Genomic DNA, 21,813 nt, shown 5'->3' with positions numbered 1-21,813 from the left:
TATAGTGACCAGACCCCCAAGCTCTGAGGGATCTATTTGGATTAGCCACTTTTGTCCAAAAATAACTTTTAAAAACACCCATGCATGATCCAGAGTATCACTAAAATCACAAGAAAATGTAGGTGACTGGCTAATAGGGTAAATGGGTGGTGTAAGACCAGAGCAACCATTTTAGGGACACATTATTTACCATGCAGTCTTTACAACAACCAGCCTTTACAACGAGTTTGGGACCCCGCATGCGGCGTTACCACGTGTTACTTTAGCACGTAAGTTGATACAACGACTTGCTGTAGGGGACACGTTGTTGGACTGGTGTTGGATTCCTAAATCCAATACCTTCCCTACTCTTGGGTAGACTGGAGTTGAAATAGTGATTTATACTATTCCAAAGTCCAACGTCCCCTAAAGCAAGTTATTGTAATGACTTGCGTGCTAAAGTAATGTGTGGTAACGTTGCCCACAGGGTACTGACTGCGTGGTAAAGGCGTGCGTGATAAATGCGGGGTTCTATCATTCACTATCCCCAGTCTTCCTGGTAGTTGTATTTTGGTTTAGTCATTCGCTAAGGATGAATTCCATGTGTATGAGTGCCACTGTTAAAGAGATATGTATGAGGATGCTACACACACTCTACAATTAGGGATTGTGTCGAAACCCCCAACTAGTAGGCACAACTTTAAAAAAATAAAAAAAGGCCTCACCTTCTGGCTTTGACAGTGCTTTTTGACAGTGCTGTTCAGCCACAGGAAATAAAAAAAAAGATTTTTGCTGATTATGAACAGCACCGGCAGAAAAACAGAGATATACACATATATCTCCATGCCTGCGCATGTATGCGTCATGACACTACAGCAGACCCAGCATAACATTTACCATTTACGTGCAGATACATCACGATGCAGATGCCATTTGGTTTTCTTTTAACGTATTGTTTGAAGATGGCCTACGCCCATTCTGGAGCCGTAAATTAAAAATTAAGTGCGTGTGAGCATGCTTTTAGTAAAAGGAGCAATTTACTAAATAATTTCTGCTGATAGCCTTCTTGAAAAGTCCCAAAAAAGAGTCAATGACACCAACGTGCAGCAGTGAGAGCAAGGGATGGGAGAGCAACAGAGGAGCCGGAAGGAATACAAAAAAGCTTAGCAGCGAAAGGTGAGGGAGGCAACGCTCAAGCTGCGGGTGAGACAGTGACAGGGGCCTGAGTGGTGGGTGTGCAAAAAAGAAACCAGAAAATAGGGAAGAGAGCAAGAAATCACATGCACTTCCTTGGACTGCTGAAAGCAAACATTCCTTCAATGTCAGCAGTGAAAGGCTATGGAAGGATACAGGTCATACAAATACAAAAATAGTAAAGAGGCTTATGCTGTAGAGGAGGGACAAACAAAAGAAGAGAAAGGAAAGCCATTGAATAAAAAGCAAGCAAATGAAACTGACAGAAAGCCAACAAATTATGAGCAACGAGCTGAGTAAAAGCCTGATGTATGTATTGATATCATGCGCAATGATTCGACAACACACAGTTAAAGCTGGTTCTAGTAGGCAAGATCTAAAATGTAGGGATGGGTGGAATTTGCAGAGTTAAATTAAAACGCCGCAAGATTCCCCAGAGTTTCGCGAACTGGCTGAAATCAGCACCAGGCGCTTATTTTCAGCACCTGGAACTTGTCTGTGCTGCAAAATCAGTACGAACGGCCAGGCGGCGCTGCTTCTTTGCAGCTGCATGAGAAGATTGTCTACTCAAGCAGCAGCTTTCTCACCCTTAACAGTCGGGACGCCCACATTGGGAAAATCTCACCGGGTGCCCTCCTAGCACCCAAAAATCGCACTTGGGGAGACAGTTCTTGCTTGCCAACTTACAGTTAGGGAGCCGCGTGCAAAAAAAAAACTCTGCCATGCGGCAGTTGGTAGAGTTTTGCTGGAACTTTATTTGACAAGCTAATGCAAAGTGGGCAAAACTTGGCGAACTCCACCGGTGGAGCGGAATTTATCACCCGCCCCCACTAAAAAGACACTTAGACAAAGTATGCATCTTCCATTGTTTTCAATTTAACACAACATTGCTCTACAATTTAATTTAAAAAAAATGGAGAGTATAGTTCATGAAATCTGCTTTATTAAATATGTCAAGGTCCACTGATGACTCTCAATACAGAAAAGGTGCCAGGTGGTAGAAGTTGAAAGAAGTGACAACTCTGGCTACAGGCAACACCTTCATGAACAGCGACCATGCAGGACTGGCAGGGTAAGGTGTGGGGCATGGTGTGGGGTATGGATTGCTGCGGCGTGTGCCTGTTTTCTTTCGCTGTTGTTTACCAGCACATGGTGATGCCCAGAATGGTGATAATGCTGGAACTCGAGCATTCCCCATAACCTGAAAAAAGCTCAGACCCTGGAAAGACACAAGCAAATGATCATTAGGCAAAACAAGACACAAACAATTACAAGCAGATACAGCCTTAAAATAGCAGAAGTGACTATGATGGCATTAACAGCAAGACAGAAGTATGTAGGTAGAGTGGCAGGTGAGATGTTGATTGGATGAGATTTGGGACATGTATCCGTTCATGCTGTTATAACACAAGGGCTGTTGTTACATTTGATACACAAAGCATCTCGACAGATGATTGAGGTTTGTGACTATTGTCAATGGATGAGTGCAAAAGAGGCTCAGAGGGAATGACAAGATGTATTGAAGACAGCAGACTCAATGAAGGCCACTCTGGAGTCAGGGCAGCAGCCAACGATTAAAGCTGCATTCAGTGCTTTGAAAGTACCTGAAAGAACACTTATGCAGGTATATCTTCCAGGACACAACCTAAAGCCAGACCCCTAAGAACTTCAACGGGAATTCTGAATACGGGGACGTCTTTCCCCTTGTGAATGGGAAAGCGTGTTTGGCATGTCCCCGAAAAACCCATGCCAGATCAAAGTAAGAGCAGTTCCCCTTACTCCTTCATTTTTACTATTAGAGGCTCTAGGAGGAGAGGCACCCCCTTAAGGTGAAGAGAACCCCTATAGGGTTGCCAGAAAAGGCAAACGATTTTTAATGAGGAGCCAGAGAATTCATGTATTTTAAAGCCAAATAAAAGTGCCCTGTCCCAAAATTAACAATATTTATCAAAATACATCTTGGGCCTTATTTCTCAAACTTTTATGTAGTGCAGCGCAGCAAGACACCTTGTTGTGCTGCACTGCGTGTAAGAAGGTGGGCAGGAAAGCTCTATATGTATCAAAATATGGTGTATTCCTGTCTTCTGCCTGTGTTGGCATATAATTAACAGCCTAGCGCCAACGCAGGCACCCTTGCATCATGATGCAAGGCTGCCTGCGTTGTAGACAGGATTGTTTTTGTGCAGGAAGCAACACCTCCCTACACAAAAATAATACTCTGAGGTATTTTCCCCTTTCCATGTATGCTGCAGAATGCAACACACATAGAAAGAGGAAAAGACAAGGGGAAATAAAGACATTTCTCCTCGCTGCGCCTCACCTGGGAAGGCGCAGCATTTTGACACGTTCCAAGGTCTACCAGTAATGGTGAATCTGGGAATGCACCAAAACCCATGGGTGGATGCGTGAGAGCACCAACGCTCCACCCATGGAACGCCTCCCTGGAGCAGAGTAACGCTACGCAGCAATTTGCGGTGCCTTGTGTTACTCTAGATTTTCAAGCCACAGGACGTGGCCTTGCGTGGCTTGATACATTTAAAATAGTAATTGTGTTGCCCTTGCACCCCACAGTATGGCGCAAGGGTGACGCAACTATTTGATAAATCTGGCCCCTTATTTCAAAAGTAGGGTGGGTGGGCGCAAAAGGTATTCAATGTAGAGAGAAATTATACTTTTAAATAAGAGAAGAAGTGCACAAAAACACGTTGCCATCGTTGTTGCATAGGGTGACCTTGCTGGTCCAAAATATGTATTCTTATCAGTAGATTAACAAGGGGGAGATGTAGCCAATATGGACAGCACTAATAATTTCTTCTTTCTACTACACTTTGAGTGAACCTGGGATTTTCCTGAACATCAGACCCAAAGGGCGTAGGAAAGCCCCCACTTTAGCAGCTTCAGAGGAGGGTAGAATAACTTGTTTTTTATTACCCATTATTGTATTTTGTCTGTAATGTTCAGGGCAAAAGCTAATAAATATTAAAGTAAAGAAGATACATAGCAAAGTTGTGGGGGTTGGTCAAAGGGGTGCCAAAGGAGAACAGAAACAAAAAGCAAATTATGGCAATGACAAAAATATGTAAGAGTCTAATTGAGTGATAGAACGTGAAAGAGCAAGAAAAATAAGACTATAAAGAAGGAAAAATTGTCAGAAAGAACGGACACACGTGATTGAAGGCACACACGAAGACCGGAAGGAAGGGAAAGTGGAAAGGAGTAAAGAGAAAAAGAAAAGAAGAAGCGAGGGCGAAAGAAGGGGAAAAATAGAGGGAAAGAAAGAAAGAAGAGTAGCAGGAAGGAAAGGAAGTAGCAACAAAATTATAAAAGAAAAATAGAAGGAGGTATAGAAAGTAGCAAAGCAAGAAAACAAAATTATATATTCAAGAATATATCTAAAAAAGAGGAATAAGAGACAGGAAAAAAGAAGGCAATGAAAGAAAGGAAAGAAGAGAACGAAAGAATTGAGGCAAGAACGATATAACGAAATGAAGGGGAGAGGAAGGGTAGGACGATGGTAAGCGCCGAGATAACCCTGGGGGTGACTGTGTAGAGCTATACAAATACAGTTTGATTTGATTTAAGTAATGAATAAAAAGAATGAATGAGGAAAGAGGCAAAAGAAGCAAAGAAATGAAATAAAGAAGGGCAAAAAGTAAGTAAGAACGCAAGATGGACGGAAAGAATAATGGACAAAAGGAAAGCAAGATGGAACGAAGGAATTAACAGAGAGTGGAAAGAAGGAAAGAAAGAATACTGTAAAGTAGAAAAGAAAGAAGGATATAAAGAGGGAAAGAAAGGTAAAAAGATAGGAGTGAGTAAAAGACAGAGAGAAATAGAGAAGGAAAATATTAATGCGGAGTAAAAGGAAAAAAAGACAATACAACAAAGGATAGTGTAATTGTAAGGTGGCAGGAAAGAAAGAAGGAGAGACTGGAAAAACGAGGCTGTTCTTTTAAAATTGTGAAATAAAAGCATCATTTTTCCATATTTTCTGCATGGGAGAGGTCGGGGCAATTCCCAAAGGCCTGCATAGGAATGGCCAGGTTCTCTCACTTTGCTCGCATGTTTACTGTCAAGTGGTTTACAATATGGGTGGGGGAGGGGGCAGCAATTTATTTTTCTGGACAATCCGTTGCCGGGCCCCCTTTAATTACAGGGATAATGAATGCCACCATCTTGAGTAAACCTTATCATTCCAAGCAGTTAAAATCACACATTTGAAATACACCTAAGTGCCTAGAAGCATTGGTAAGTGTTCACAGTACTGTACCTTGAGTCTCAGCGGCGCTGTAGGTGGGAAGACCTCTGCACATTGACTCAATATGGCCGCCAAAGTCACTGACGTCTTTGACTGGAGTGTGGATGACAGCGTAGGTTACCTTACGTGGAGGTGCGTCACCAGAGGCCTTTGGATTGAAGCGAAACGAAGAACCGTTGGTGTGGATTGTGGCAGCAGATAAAACAATCCCACATGTCACCTCCCTTTGATATTGTAACACTGTGGACCAAGGTACTCCCCAACTCTGTTCTTTGCTCTTCCACTGTCACAAATATTTGAGTGTATTCTGGAGTTTGCTCCAGTAACTACTACCATGAAGTAGGCCCGTGCATTTATTACCTTCTTCAGTAAGAGGCCACGAACACCCAACCTCCCCTGCGAAATTTCACCCCCGGGCCACCGTTTTGAGACAGGATTCCCCTATATGTCGCCAGCTTCTCTACATTATTCATAACCTGGTGCATTCACATTTCTGAACGATATTACATCACAGGAATATTAATTTTGCTTATCATACATTTTATATGTTTTTTCCTGGATATCCTCAATGTGTGCGAAAGTATTGAGCCTCCAATCACTGGGTATCTACAGTGACAATGTTTTCACTAGATTCCTGGACGCTAACATTTTCTTTTTCTGCTCAGTACCTCGTCCTGGAACCTCAGGATATTAATATCTATATATAGGTAGCGCTACATCACATGTGGCTAGTGTGCCGTCTAAGACAAGCCAACGAGAATTCCAAACCACTGTGGCACAGAAGGAAACTGTAAATCACTATTGTCGTATAGTAGGCCAGCACTGCCCCCTAGCGTGCTTACGACATTTTACAATCTTGGTTCACAAACTACAATGATAAAAATATTCGTCAATACTCGTGATTGGGCAAGACAAAAATAAATCACGCCATTTAATGGCTACCTGCAAGCAGTTCTGTTCAGTGTGACCTTCCCAAGCATAGGATACAACGTGAATGACGTGGCTGGTGAGCCGTGAGCTCAATTCAAGAGCAAACAAAGTGGACCCTGTTTGGTGGCTGGGCGTAAAAAATAGAATGAATCAGGTTTCTGTTGACCCCTCAGACTCAATGGCATCTGTGTCACAGCACCGTGAACACCTTTGAGAGCTATGCACCAGATACAATATCAGATAACTCAGAAACTCGGGAGAGTGGCACTGAGCAGTCAAGCCATTTCCCTGGCTGTGCATGAGGTGTTAACCTTAATTCCCAGGAGGCTAACAAACAGCCAGCAGCGCTGTGACGGAGCCCAGCACTGGCGTAGCAAGCACGCTTTGGGTCCCAATGAACACAAGGAAAATGCCTTCCCAGCCTCTAGTTGGAGGCAAAAAGACAGTCACAACTGAAGTGAATTAGGGTGCTCACACCCTTGAGCCCTGTGCAAGTGTTGAAGATATGGCCTGGAAACGGATTAAATCATTTTTAACCAACAGAGTGCAGACAGTCACATTCGGGAACTTTGCTGCTAAATAATTCTCTCTCCGCAGTGGAGTCCCGCAAGGGTCATCCATGAGTCCTACTCTGTTTAATGTTTATGTCTCGCAATTGGCTCCCCTTATTGAATCCTTTGGGTTCAAACTGACTTCATACGCAGATGGTAGTAACATTGCTTCCAGATGGAAATCAGGTGTTAGCACCCCGCTTTCATGGTTGCATGACAGCGGTGGGTGGCTGGATGGCCCAAACTGTGTGAAGCTTAATTCTAATATAACAGAGGTGGTGTTGTTTGGGAATAACCTTCAAATTTGGACCCCGGCATGGTGGCCAGACTCTCTTGGCCCCCTCCCAACACCTGTCAGGAAGGTGAAAAACCTAGGATTTATAATTGATAATAAACTTTCCCATAAAGATCAAGTAAATTCAGTGGTCTCAGCCACTTCATACACTCTGAAATCATGTAAAAAAATACTGCCCTTTCTTCCTAAAGAAAGTCAAAAAATAGTAATCACAGCTTTGGCTATGTCCAGATTGGACTACTGCAATAGTCTTGATGTAAACATTCAGGAAGGTCTCATGAAAAAACTCCAACTCCTACAGAATGCAGCTGCTAGACTGCTTTCAGGGACCCCAAAATATGAATCTATTTCGGCATAAATTAAAAAGTTACATTGGTTACCTGTTAGGAAGCGAGTTCTGTTTAAGGCCCTCTGTGTGGTCCATAAGTCACTCTATGGCATTTGACCTAACCACTTGATTCAACACTTCAATTGGTACGTACCCAGAAGATCTTTGCGCTCTTCAGAAGCCAAACTAGTTTGTGTACCATTGGCAAAAAAAAGCTAATTGGGGTGGCAGAAGCTTTTTGGTGGGTGCCGCCAAAGCATGGAATGCCCTTCCACTGCCTCTCAGAGGCATGACAAAATTACTTGACTACAGGAAGGCTAGCACCAGGACACCCTTGGGTAACAGCGCGCTTTATAAATCTCAATAATATTAACATTAACACTTGCTGCACTAATACACCCTGGACATCCTACAAAAAATAACTTTGGGCCTTAGTACTTCCAACCTCAGTTGGCAGTGAAAAAAGTCTGAAGGTGCAATAGATGTTAAGTTGTGGGGAGATTAGACCCTTCGGGGATAAAGTTGAAGGTGAATTTAGGGTCATCTTCCACCGTCAGGCCCAGATCCTCATTTCTCATTGAGTAAGAAAGAACATTTGTCAGTTGTTTTTTTGTTGCTCTTGCATCAAAGTCTACAATGTGCACATGGGAAGATGAAGACGGTGCTGGCAGTGTCAGGGCTCAGAATGAAAGCCAAATCTCCTTGCAAGATAACTTACTTAAAAAAACTGGTTTTATCGCAATTACCCTAATATATTGATTACAATGACATAGGTTTTAAAGGCAGCTCTAAAGAAAACACACGGCATATTCCATAAATTAAGGGACCGCCACGCCACCATGAAGCCTTAATTTTCATCAGCAGCATATCTTTTTTGTACCCATCAGAAACCTCACTGCTGCTCCTTTTCTGCTACTTTGTGGTCTGGGTGGTTGAAAGAGACCTAGCCACATCCGGGCCTTGTGCACAGCCCTCGTCGTTTGTGCCCACCTGGATATTTCCCTGTGCCCAGTACGCCCAATCCAACTTTGGAGCATTGGATCCCCTACCTTCTTCTCCTGCACGGCCTTGCTGAGCTGGGCGAGTGTGGGGAACACAGCCTTGTTCATCTTTGTGACAATGCAGGCTTTCTTCGAGAAGACACGGGTGGCATAGAGTCCCTGGGAAGCAAAACAGAAGTGATAAGTATATTAAATTAAAGTCAATGGTTAGATTTGGCTACAAGTGAATTTTTTTCAGTTGCTTCTACAATATCCAATGAGATTTCTTCTTTCTTTCTTTCTTTCTTTCTTTCTTTCTTTCTTTCTTTCTTTCTTTCTTTCTTTCTTTCTTTCTTTCTTTCTTTCTTTCTTTCTTTCTTTCCTGTCTTATGTGGCTCAAACTCGAATGAAAATTGACTTCAGGGTACTGTACAATCAGAGAAGAAAGGAGTGGTCTGCAGTATGCTTGGCATGAACTGTAAAATAGGCTAATAAACGAAGATGAGATTGAAAAAGACAATAAGTGACATCACAATTGGAAGAGAGGGTATCAGAGTACTATAAAACGAGAAGCAAAACAAAAATACAAGTACATAAGTAGAAACAATGGGATTGTATATTCACTTTACTGACAATGTAGCTAAGTACCGCAAATTTACAAGGTGCTGAATATTCTGGGCAAGTAGTTTGAATGGTTGTGATGCTGAGTAGCTGGCGAAAAGGCAGCAAACCAGCCGATGCGAGCCATTAGACAACAGAAACAAGAATAAACTAACATTAGATTTGTTCATAGGTGTGATAGAAGAAACTCCAAGGAGAGAGGTGTGGGAAAGGCTTATGGAAACAGGAGAGGGCATAGTAGTGAGTTTCCCCCTAATTAAAGAAATGTTATTATACAATATATCTGTCTAATTGTGTTGATTTTGTCATACAACCATGACATTTTTTCATTTCTGAGATCATCAGATGGGATCATCAGGGCTAGGGCAGGTCTTATTGGCGTTATTGGTTTGAGAGTTGATCATTTCACATAGAGTCCTGGCCTTGTTCTAGGAGAAGTTTATCTGGGATCTCAGACATCCTTCTTTTCACTTGAAAAATGGAAGACTTGTAGTTTTTCCATTTGGCTTTGAGTGGTTAATGCGCCAGAGGGGGTTATTGATACTCCGTATCCTTCCAACTCTTCTAACCGAGCATCTCCTGAGACTAGATAGGAACCAGATAGACGCTGTGGTGGTTTTAGGGTTTCGCTGGAGGGAAGAGCATAATCATTAATGGTGGCTTTGAGAGGGGAATTCTATCTTTTTTAAGGATGAGATTTATTGGTTGGACGGATGGGGAAGAGTTGCAAGACTTCCGATTGCCTCCATCTGGGTGCCTGCAGGCACCACCTCTAATATAGTCTAATGTGGGTCACACCTAGGGTGGAAGTGAAGACATGAGATCAAGAAATGATCAGACCTGTACAGGTTGAGGGTGTCCAGAGTTAAGCCCAATCTTGTTTGGCGAGGGTAAGGAATAGTTAACAGCATTACAATCATGAGCCCTTCTTCCTTCTATGGAGTATCTGGCCCGTACAACTCTTAGTCAATCATCAAGGGCCAGATTCAATGGTGCCTACTGCATTTACATAATCAATACTTATGGAATACATTAACATACAATAGGCTAAAAGGGGTGTCAATCACATACCATCTAGACATACTCAAAGTATGGCTTGTTGCAGACCTGGTGGACACGAAAGTCAGTAGATCATAGAACAGAGTTTGACTTTGAGAGGATTTTTCTCCGATTTAAAAAAATTGGGCTAATGAAACTGATGGAGACAGAGGAAACTATAACTACAGGCACCAGACAACAAAGAATATCAGCTACAGCCACATTCTTGTCACATGACAATGAACCTTAAAGCCCTGGTATCATGTGTAAAATATGATGTCATGCATTAAAAGTCTTCTTCTAGAAAGCTATCTGTCTCTCTTGTGGTCTAGTCTTTGCTGTATCAAACTGCAAACGTGAGGACACATAGCCAAGTTATGTGTGTTTAAATGGTGGACGGAGGACAATAAGTGAGTACAAATACAGAAAGGATGAGAAGCATGTAATTTTACTACATTAAATAAGGGAGGTAAGGGAGGTAAGGGATACAGTCTACGGCATAAGAGAGGTTGTAAAGAGATGGGCTTTGAGGCTTTCCCAAACTGCATTGATGAAGGAAGCAGTCTCTGGTGCAATGGGAGGTTGTTCCAGAAGCTCTTTCCATGTGTAGAGAAGGATGTATGACGGTACAACGCGTACCGTTTCAACGCGTGCCTTTACAGCGCGCCTTTAACAACGCAAGTCGTTACAACGACTTGCGCTGTTGGGCGCGGATAGTGAATAGTATAATTTACTATTCTAACACCAGTCCCCGTGGATAGTAGGGAAGGTGTTGGAATAGTAAATATACTATTCTTTATCCTTTAGCGCCCTCCAGCGCAAGTCGTGGTTACGACTTGCGTTGTAAAGGACGCGTCATAAAGGCACTGCGGGGTAACATCGGCGTTGAAAAGGATGTTCCCCATAGAGAATCTTGGCATGTGCATACTTTGCAAGTCTCTGGATTTCCAGCCTAGCCATGGGTGTGGCTGTAGCAGTCCAGGTGCCATCAGACAGACGGTAGTCATGTTTACTCAAGTTAAATGCATTTTAAGCTACACACCCTGTGGTAGACATAGACGGATCTAACATCTTAAAAATAAGTTGCACCTAGTTTTAGATACATCTGCGAACATCCTGAACGGCCAGGAGTACGCTACTTTAAAGGAAACAACTAATGGTGGAGAACGTGTTTAAAAAATAGCAAGGAAAATCCAAGATGTTTGAAAATCCATAACCTGATTACTATACATACACTAGATGACTGGTGGGGGGAGCGGGGTCAGAGAGAGAGAAACGGGGAGAGAAGAGAGAGAGAGGGTAGAGACAGAGAGTTTGAGAAACAGAAAGAGAGAGAGAGAGAGAAACAGAGAGAGAGAAATAGAAAGAGAGAAAGAAACAGAGAGAGCAGGAGAAACAGAGAGAGAGAGGGAAACAGAAAGGGCAGGAGAAACAGAGAGAGAGAAACAGAGATAGAGATACAGCAAGAGAGAGACAAACAGAGATAGGAAAGAGAAACAGAGATAGGAAAATGAACATAGTGAGAGAGTGTGTGTGAGAGAGGCTGAGAAACAGAGAGAGAGAAAAGGAGAGAGAGAGAGTGCACAGTCGAATAAAACAGCATAAATCACTCTGTCACTTTACCCTGTTGTAGTCAAGGATGGCATCCCAGGAGTCCCAGCCATTGAAGTTGTTGATGTTGGCGACGTTGTCCTGGTTGTTGATGTTCACTGCTTGGTGAACATCTCCTCCAACGTTCCCCTGGTTAGAGACGTTGATATCCTGGGGACAGACAAGACAGTTAAAGAGATAACACTTTAAGACTGGTTCATAATCCTCCCTCAGTTGTTTGACCTTTTCTTTGGCTTCATGAAACCTCCTTTGAAGTTATCAGTAATCTTCCAACTTAATTTAAATCAAAGGCGTTTACTGAAAATATTTAATAACGTATGAAGAAGCCCTAGTCATTGGGATTTTAATAATACACAGGACCAGTTACTAGAAGCCCTCATTTCAACACATTTTAAATGATGACCTTTGAACCTGTAAGACACATGGCATTATTTACTTAGGGGCATTTTTACGATCCCCGTTGTGTCTCTCTGTCACCACACAGCGTGGTTCAAGAGAGTCACAACTCGAAAAATTAGATTTATGAAGCCAAGCAAGGCCACTTTGCATGGCCCTGAGTGGCTTCACAAAGCTCGAGTAAAGAAGCCCAACGGAAATCGCTGTGTTGCCTTACTCGGCACCAGGGAGGCGTTCCATGGGCGTTGTGTGGGTTTTCTCACGCAATGGTTTTTTATACATTCCCAGAACTATTAAACCTGGGAATGCATCAAAAAGATAAATCCTCTTCTTGAAGCACATATAGAAAGAAGACTCTGCATCTCAGGTGTCCCTTCCTGCACAAAAACAATCCTGCATGCAACTCAGGCCCCGCTGCACCATGGTGCAAGGGTGCCTGGGTTGGTGCTAGGCAGCCAAAACGGCGCCAGCGCAGACACAAGGACAGGAATGCATCATATTATTTTTAAATAAGGTGCATTCCTGTCCTTTCCCTGTCACATTCTCATGAATATGACCCCAAGCACTCTGAAATTGTTATTAATTTCTTGGCGCACGAACCAAGACGAAACACAACTATGAGTGCTGAAAATCTTGTTGAAAAGTTTTTGGCTGACAAAATCACACTTTATGTGACCCAGCCATTGGATTATAAACCTTATTATGAACTATAACTTGAAACTATTGGAGCAGCAACATTTGAGGCCCCCAGTCAATAATTTACATACACAGCGTCTTCCTGTGCTTGAACCTGGGGTGAAACCCCCCGACCAATAGCTGCAGGTAAGATGTGGGAAGGGTCATTGGGTTGTGTGACTTTTAGACTACAGGTTAGAGTTGCAGGTTCAACCCAGGGCTGGCGCTAGGCATGGGCAGTGTGGGCAGCTGCCCAGGGCCTGGCACTCTGCCTGCCAGGATGGGGCCCACCACAATGGCAATTAACACCCCACTAGTCCTTGTGTATGTCTGCCGATCAGATTGAAAAAATGCTTCACAAACGGGCTCATGGGAGGGGGCCCCCCTCCTGGGGCCTCTAAGGGATGGTGTGGGAAGGCGTAGGGGAGGGTACACCTCTCAGGCAGCCAGTTCAGAGACTCGGCAGGCGCCCATTATCAGCACTTTAGCCCACGCACGTTTAACTCAGCCCCCAAGCAATTCTCACACCTTCAGTTCAAAATGGGCTGTACAAGATGTCGTGTCCTGATAGGGTGGGCGACCGACAGTAGGGCGTTTGGACCCTGTGGGTCCTAAGGGAAAGTGACCAGGTCGTCACCGGACACCAGTTCCGGTGACGGGACAGGAAGAGGACAGACAATGACCAGGACAGAGACGAGGGTGGACGTGTTGACGAGCAGCTGTACAACATGAGAATAAAGGAAGTACCCGACTAACCTGTGTCCTGTATTTGGTGTGCCGCCCAGCGAATAGCTACAACACGACACTGGTGACGAGGGAAAGAAACGGATCGACGTGTGTCCAGCACGTGCACCATCGTGGAAAAAGCAGGTGCTCACCCTGGATGTGCCGCAAGTAAGATGGAAGACGGGAAGAGCGAAGCGGGAGCCCACCAGACAGCGACAGTGGAAAGATGCAGCAGATCGCGGTAAGCGCTAAGAACAAGCGCGGGCCTTTGAAAACAAGGCGCGAGGTCCCGCGAGAGCTTAGGAGTCTCGGCGGCCATCACTAAGTCAGGCGGCTGAGCCAATGAAAGTGGGAAACAAATGAGGAGGCCATTATGAGGTCAGGAAAAGCGAGATTTCGATCGCGAAATCTCGCGAGATAACGGCGGCCATTTTAAATGGGACATTGGAGAAACAGGCCATAAGAAACAGCGGGGCTGCCATTTCAAGGCCAGGTGAAGAAGAAAATAAGTGAAACAACATTGAAAAAGAGACAATTAAAGAACACGAAGAGAAACAAAGGTAAACAGAGGTAGAAAGGGACTAAAGATCCCCACAACAAAACAACAAAGAAGAAAAGCAAGGGGCAAAAGAAGATAAAAGAGAAGAATAATAAGTACAAACACAATTAAGGTACCAGAGGAAAAGATAAAGGATAAAGAAAAAGGAGCACAACATAGCATACCAAAAGAAACAGAGACTCAAGAAATGATCAAAGGAAAGAACAGGACAGCCATTTCAAAGCCAGGCAAAGGGCAAAGAAGAAGAAGAACATAAGACAAGGTGAATTAAGGAGAACGCGAGCAAGAAGAAAAGACAGGAAGAAAAAGAAGATAAAGAAGAAAAGAAAGACAAGCACGGAAAAGGTCTGAAAAGGGAGACAAAGGAAATAAATGTCTTGATTGAAGAATAAAGGATAAATAACGGGCAAAAGAGCGCACAAGTGGAAAAAGAGCAACAAGAAAAAGAAAGAAGACAGTGCAATAAGAAAAGAGAAAAGAAAAGAATAATAAGTGAAATAAAAAGAGAAAGACAGAGAAAGAAGAAAAGGAAAGAGTTAAGAAAGGAGCAAAAGAGAGTGAAAGAAAGAGAGTGGAGGAAGCCAGAGAAGGCTAAACACAAGACAGAAAAGAGAAATAACAAAGAAAAGAGGGACAAAGAGGACTTAGAGAAGGAGAAAGAAGGAAAGAATATATACATATATAAGAAAGAAGAACAAGAGAGTGGAAGAAGCCAGAGAAGGCTAAATAAAAGACAGAAAAGAGACACAACAAAGAAAAGAAAAGAAAACAAAAGGAAAGAAAGCAGAACAACAAAGAAAAAAAAAGGGACAAAGATTGCGCAAGGACAAAGAAAGAGCAAAAGAGAAGTTACAAGGCAATAAAGAAAAGAAGAAAGAAGAAAGAGGAGTAAAATAACGAGGAAAGAAGGGACCAAAGAAACAGGAAAGAGAAAAGGAGAACATAAGGAGGATAACAGAAGAAGAAGAAGGAAAAAGGGTACAAAAGAGACACAAGAGAAAAGGACAAGGAGAGCCTAGAAAAGGCTAAAAGGACAAGGAGAATAACAGAAGAAGAAGAAAAAAAAAGGACACAAAAGGGACACAAGAGAAAAGGACAAGGAGAGCCTAGAAAAGGCTAAAAGGACAAGGAGAGCCTAGAAAAAAAAAAAGGGGGTAAAAAGGAGCAACACGAAAAGACATACCGCAGGAGAAAGTGCAGCAAAAAAAAAAAAGAAAGGACAAAGACATGCAATGAGCAGAGCGGACAAGCGCCACCAAGGAAATAAAGGAAAGAGGCACCGCAGGGCCAGGACCAAAGGTGTTGAGACAGAAATAATATAGATGATAAGACAACAAGTTCTCCAGAGAGTCACTGGCGGTGACGAAAGTGAAAGGATGGATGATAACGGCTGTCTACGACAAACAACGAATAACAAGAAAGAGATAGCATTTCAAGGACAAAGAAGGCGGAGAAAGAAGAAATGGCAGCGACAACTGCAGCCACATGGAAGGTAGAAGATAGAGGACAAGGAAGCGATGGAGACACTAGAGTCACGAAGGGCATGCAGTAAACAACAGAGACTCATTGAAGAAATGTAGAATGACAAATACTCTCTCTCTCTCTCTCTCTCTCTCTCTCTCTCTCTCTCTCTCTCTCTCTTTTCGTTCTTTCCCCTTCATCAATGTAGCTGCGAATGAGGACTGTCAATGGTGGGCGACAGTGGTTATGATAAATGTGTCATGAACATTTGTTTGCAACAAGGGGGGAGATGTCGTGTCCTGATAGGGTGGGCGACCGAAAGTAGGGCGTTAGGACCCTGTGGGTCCTAAGGGAAAGTGACCAGGTCGTCACCGGACACCAGTTCCGGTGACGGGACAGGAAGAGGACAGACAATGACCAGGACAGAGACGAGGGTAGACGTGTTGACGAGCAGCTGTACAACATGAGAATAAAGGAAGTACCCGACTAACCTGTGTCCTGTATTTGGTGTGCCGCCCAGCGAATAGCTACAACACGACACAAGAGTTGCTTGGGGTGGCTGAGAAGAGGAGCTGCGGCCCAAGTGGAGTCTGCACAAAGCAGCTTCCCAGAGCTCAGAAGGTGTCACTTATGTAGATTTCAGGGGCCTCCCACATTCCCTTTTGCCCAGGGCCCCGAAAATCCTAGGACCGGCCCTAGTTCCACCGATTGCTTTTGATCACCTTATTATTCGGGTGACTTGCTGTTGTCCTAAGAAAGCTTTAAGGCTAAATAAACCTTAAGCAGGGATCGAAACTGAAACCTTCAGACTCACTATCTCACAATGATATAAGACGTGTAGCCCTACACTTCATTAATAGATTAATATCATGTCATCGGCATGTCCTGAACGGAGCCGGAAGTAGAAAAGTATAAGTTGGTATTTTGGAAAGAATTTTCGGTGACCTCGGGTGAACTATTTTCTGAATTTCGAGGGGTTGGAACAGGAATGCAATGTCTCAATGAAATGAAGAGAACCATTCGACTGTGAAATAGCAATCACAGACTTGTTATATCAACACTAAACGCACTCAAGTCATGTAACTAAACATATCGGAATAACGAATTTTGCTAAATACTGAGTGCAATTAAAACTCACCCCTCGTTCAATCTTTAATGGATACACATGGTGGATTGTAAGCGAAGAAAAGGGTCCTTTAGTAGTATAACGTGAATTCTAGTAAGCACCAACATGTGCTTGTTTTTCCACCCCAAAATTGTAACAGGTAATGATTGTTCCACCTGATAAATATCGAACCCCGCATTGCCGGATGTTATTGTTGCAATAATTATCTCATTCGATAACGGGACATTTGTAATGAGGTCCTTCGTATGTTACAAAGACGTCCTTCAGGGGGGAAAGAGAAAAAGTGGCCGATTTAGCATCTGGCGCCATCTAGTGGCTAAGCCGCACCTAGCTGCCTTTTTTTTAATTAATAATCAGAATAGCTTGCTGTAAAATTTCAGTTGTAAATGTTTTTTGTTTTTTTGTTTTTGCAGCAGGTATACATGTACTTCGCAAAGTGCGGGGCCTGCGCCAGAAGGCCCACTCCTCCATTCGATTATATTTTGATATTATGCCCCAAATCAGGGAGTCATCAGCCCAGCCACAGGTAGCACACACGGTGCGTGTTATCCGAAGCAATGCTTTGTCGAGTGGAAAAAAAAATATCAAATGATCCCATTTTCAAACGAGGGTAAAAAGTTGATTCGACTCTCCTCACATCACCCAATGTGCCATGGAAAAGCTAGGAGCTTCTTCTGCAAATCATAACTACAAGGCAGTCTGGCCTAAACACAGATTAAATTACAATACATAAAACCACACATTTCACATGTACTCACGTCATTGGCTCCTGTGTGAGTCAAGAAGACTCCGAGCAGAGCAGCGGTGAGAATCTGGAATGAGAGAAGGCATAGTGTGTGAGGACATCCAGCCACTTATCACAAGACAGACACGCTTCACAAGACACACCTGTAAGCTGGACTCCAGGTAACCCCAACCTATGATGGGCCGACCCATTGCATAATCGAGGATCTGGCAGGTGGGTAGGGCCTCCGAATGGCAGGCTGTTTTAGGTATATGTGAGACAGGTTCATTATTATTGATGTGGCCCATGATACGTCATACGAGCTACATTGAGGCCAGATGCCTTTCGTGGACGGAGGGATGCTCCGACCATTGGGACTGATATCCAATTAAAAACTCCCGGCAATGACCGTACCCCCGAGAGTTGGGACAATGCATAAACCATAAACAATTAATGTATTCATTTTTTTTTTGCCGCACCAGAGACCAAAGTTGCTTTTGTTTGAAATGGACAGGGAGAGCGATCCTTTAAAATAAGAAGGCTGCCAATTATCCTAGACTATGTGTAATAATGTCAGTTCGGCCCAAGGAGAGATATCACAAACTTAACTCCCATTCACGAACATGATAAATATTGCATCTGCGTGTAAAGTATGTATAATAGATAATAAACCTGTCAACATGTAAACCACCTGTTCATATCTCTCTTCCTTTGTGTCTGTCACAGAAAAGCAGCAGTGAATGAGGAAGCAATGCCTGGAGCTCAATTAAAATATAGGCATTCATTGATTAATAATATATCACGCTTGCCACATAATTAAGGTTGGAGGTGGGAATATCGAGCAGGGAATATCGTGATAAATTTATATCGTAGCCAAAACATTGATGGCAAGAATATTGAAAGGTAAGAGCCTACAGGGAAGTATAGAATCAGTGTTCTAAACTCCACATCTATGTATCTTGAATACAATCATATCTTTTAATTATGCTGATGTGGAGTTATGTATAGAAAATCTATAGAAATTTACCTGTCAATATTGTTGTCCTTGATATTTTGGCAATGATATTAAAGTACCCCAATATTCCTTCTTGATATTCCACAGACACGCCCCTTACTAGGATTCTGTTTTAATGAATTCTCTAAAGTGGCCTATTGAATAGGTGAGTTCTATACAATAAAACACACAGATTATCATCGGAGACAGAAATCTGAAAAGGTAATTTAAAACTCTGTTTACCTATTATAAAGGACCTATTATAAAGGTAAATGTATATTCTCAGTGAGTTAAGTGGAAGTTGAACTTGTAAATACCGCCAAATAAAAGAAACCAGAAGTCAGGCTGGTTTCTCAATTTTAAAAGGGTTATTTGAATAAGCAAAAACGTCTTGAGCATATTTATTTAATGTGATACTAAAGCTCTGTTAGATGTTGGATATGGCGTTCAATAGCATCTATATATGTGTCTCTCCTGCAGCCAGTTGGCACGCTATTACATCTAACGCCTTCTAAGCGCTTTAACTATGACAGGAGGAGTCCAGCAGTCTGACTCTGATCCCGGAGGTGAAAGGGTTTCCTTTTGTCTTGTGTGAGCTGCACGGTCCCTAGATTCGTCCTCATTGGCACACTCTACAAAGGGGTACCTTTGCTTCCCCCTTTAGCCAATGGCAGGTCGGGAAAGATTTAACATTCCAAATACATGGATTATTAGTGAGGCTCGGGCCCCAGGGGCCAGCATAACCTGGTGCCTGTGTGTAGTGAGAGATGACTGACTCCACTCAGCCCTCCCAGCCTTTTAGAATCAGTTGTATTTCTGGGAAATGTACCAATGTCGCTTAAAACCGGCCACATTCATGACATTTTCCCGTCAGAAACCTTGTTGTGTGCGTCGGTTGCTGTTTGGATTTTATTCTCATCTCCAGAGATGTCGAAGTTGCAAATAGCCTTCCATTGTCCTATGTCTCTTCCTCCTACGAACCATGTGTGTCTGAGAATGTGAGTGAACAGTAAAATGTTTGTTAAAATGATGGAGAAAGTGCACATGAACTTACAGGAGGAAATGTGGGGGAAGTCGCCACTATAGACTCTACAGATTGCACAGTGCTTGTATTCAGTATCTCCAGAGTAGCAGCGACATCAGACTTTGAAACACGTGAACTATTCACACTACACGCCATACCATATCTCAAGTAAAATGACCCTGCTACTCATAGGAAATACCAGTTTTTTTAAATTAAAAATAATATAGTAAAAATGAATCAAATTTTTGTTAATACAAAACTGTTTGCAAAAAAAAATAGTACTGACAGCCAGGCTTGCAAATATACTTACATACATACATGAAACACTGTAAACTAAGTGTGTGTGCGTGTGAGCATGCGTGAGTGTGTGTTGCAGCATAATGACATCACCCACCCTATGCCACCCAAGGACCTGTTCACCTGCATGTCTAAATGATCTGAACATATCACATTCTTCAGGGACACCGATCGTACACCCCGAAGGCTTAAAGTCCAAAGTCAGTGCTGTGGATGGGGAAACACTGTCAGGCTCTGAGTGCTTGCTAGGAAGTTTAAGTTTTTAAGTTTTAAGTGATTTCTAGAGCGCATAGCTGCCCAAAGGCTTCCCAGCACCAAGAGACCAATACCATAGAAAGTAAGGAGGTCGATTTATAGTACTAATGGAACAGCCATGTTTTAATTGACTTCCGGAAGGCTGCTTCCATTTCGAGGAGTCTGGATTCGTGTGGCAGTGAATTCCACAGCTTGGGTGTCAGATGAGTGAAGGATCTGCCTCCCCATCTAGATTTCAAAAAGGACCCATTGCTCTTAATGGGAGAGCACCAGCACTTCTCAGTGGGGTAAGAGCACTTAAGGTAGTGGATACCTACACTTCTCTCCCGCCATTTCACGCAGACGTCAAAGCCAGTCTGCCTGGAAATATGCAATTCTGTTGCCGAAGCACTTTCTGCATAGTTAAGTTGTTCAGACTCTACTTTGCGTTGCATCATTTCAACAAAAAAATATTATTTTCAGCTCAAAAGATTCAGAAATGACTAAAATGGAGTCACATAGGCTGCCTTGCAGTTGAAGACACTTTGCAGAGGTAAACTGGTCGCCTTTCTTTTGCTGGTTTGTTTATTCATATTCCGCAGTTGTATGTCAGACTATCTTGTACACAAATATCACCTGACATAAATATTGCGTTCTAAATATCATTTTCAAACATATTGTCACTTTGCAAAAATAACATCCCATTCGGTGTACATGCTAATATTAACTCCAGTGGAGCAATATTTTTGTAAAGGCTGTTTAGCACACAATATTTATGTTATACGATAATCTGGTATCACCCAGTTCAACTTCTACTAATGATGAAGTAATAATGTGCAATTGAAATGGCAAAATAACATAGCCACAGAATGTTACTTCATAATACATAATTTGCCTCTAACCACTTGATTTAATTAACTGAGCCACATAAATTGGGCTCCCTTGCCTTATAAATCTAGTGGCCCTTGTCAAGGGTATCATGCCTACCGACTTGCAGTTATTTGTCCTGAGATAATGGTCTCTCTCCAAAGATTCTGTCCTCTATCCTCCCACTAATAAAGTGCACTTTTGTTTAACTAACAAATAAGGGCGCAAACACATACCTAAATGCATCCACCTACACCCACAACATACATGCATCTAGACACACAGTAATATCCGAGAAGATTGTATTTTACATTTCCAAAAATCACATTAATTCACACAAAGTTGTCATATCCAAGAGGAAACTATGTTTTAAATTTCCAACAATTAATTCAATTAATGTTCCATTTACTTTCGACCGAGCATCATACTTCTCATATTGCAAAAAAAAAAAATGATACCCAGACTAAATTAATCAGAAGAGAGAAAATGGTTATAAAATAATTTTCAAGATGGTCTTGAACTATTTATTTGAAATCTAGGTCAGAACTGAAGTTGTTTTTTGTTTCTCCATGTTATGCCTTTAGAAGGCAAGGTAAAGACCCCTCAGACATGTCACACCCGAAGCACAGACTTACCAGAGTCTTCATCTTCGTTATGTTAATCTGGACCGAGCACCAGGAGATGTGGATTATGCAGAGGTACCCTTTTTATATACACCAGATTCAAACCAGAGCAAACATCAAACTCTGATGTAGGTGCGCTCTTGGAATGGCTCCATATCAGAGTGGCACAAGAAGGCGTGAGGGATCAGGCTATCTCACTGCAAGTTTGAGCCAATTCGATTATTTGATGCCAGGATCTGGCTTGTCTCACCCTGGCCATGGGTAGTGACAGTCCACACCCTTCATGAGTGAGTGCAGTGATAATAGATGAAAATGGCCAAAT

General features: G+C 42.7%; 1 protein-coding gene across 1 annotated transcript; it reads right to left on the bottom strand.

Annotated features, from left to right (window-relative positions):
- Window positions 1–2,094: 2,094 nt before the first annotated feature.
- LOC144791870 (gastrokine-1-like) lies at window positions 2,095–21,597 on the bottom strand. The gene is made up of 6 exons (XM_078666656.1): window positions 21,504–21,597; window positions 17,487–17,540; window positions 11,798–11,935; window positions 8,585–8,695; window positions 5,444–5,579; window positions 2,095–2,392 (listed from the first exon to the last, which is right to left on the bottom strand). Exons 1-6 carry the CDS (start codon window positions 21,513–21,515, stop codon window positions 2,313–2,315), a joined length of 531 nt encoding a protein of 176 aa, XP_078522782.1. The 5' UTR covers window positions 21,516–21,597; the 3' UTR covers window positions 2,095–2,312.
- Window positions 21,598–21,813: the final 216 nt, after the last annotated feature.

This window comes from Lissotriton helveticus, chromosome 11 (assembly GCF_964261635.1).
Source record: "Lissotriton helveticus chromosome 11, aLisHel1.1, whole genome shotgun sequence".
NCBI classification, from domain to species: domain Eukaryota; kingdom Metazoa; phylum Chordata; class Amphibia; order Caudata; family Salamandridae; genus Lissotriton; species Lissotriton helveticus.
This window is presented reverse-complemented; position numbering and strand designations above follow the sequence as displayed.

Excerpts from the sequence above, each read along its gene's own strand:
- LOC144791870 (XM_078666656.1), bottom strand. Across the intron at positions 5,580-8,584 it reads AGGCCGTGCAGGAGAAGAAG|GCCTCTGGTGACGCACCTCC; the intron begins GTAGGGGATCCA and ends TTCAATCCAAAG. Across the intron at positions 2,393-5,443 it reads CAGCGCCGCTGAGACTCAAG|GGTCTGAGCTTTTTTCAGGT; the intron begins GTACAGTACTGT and ends GTGTCTTTCCAG.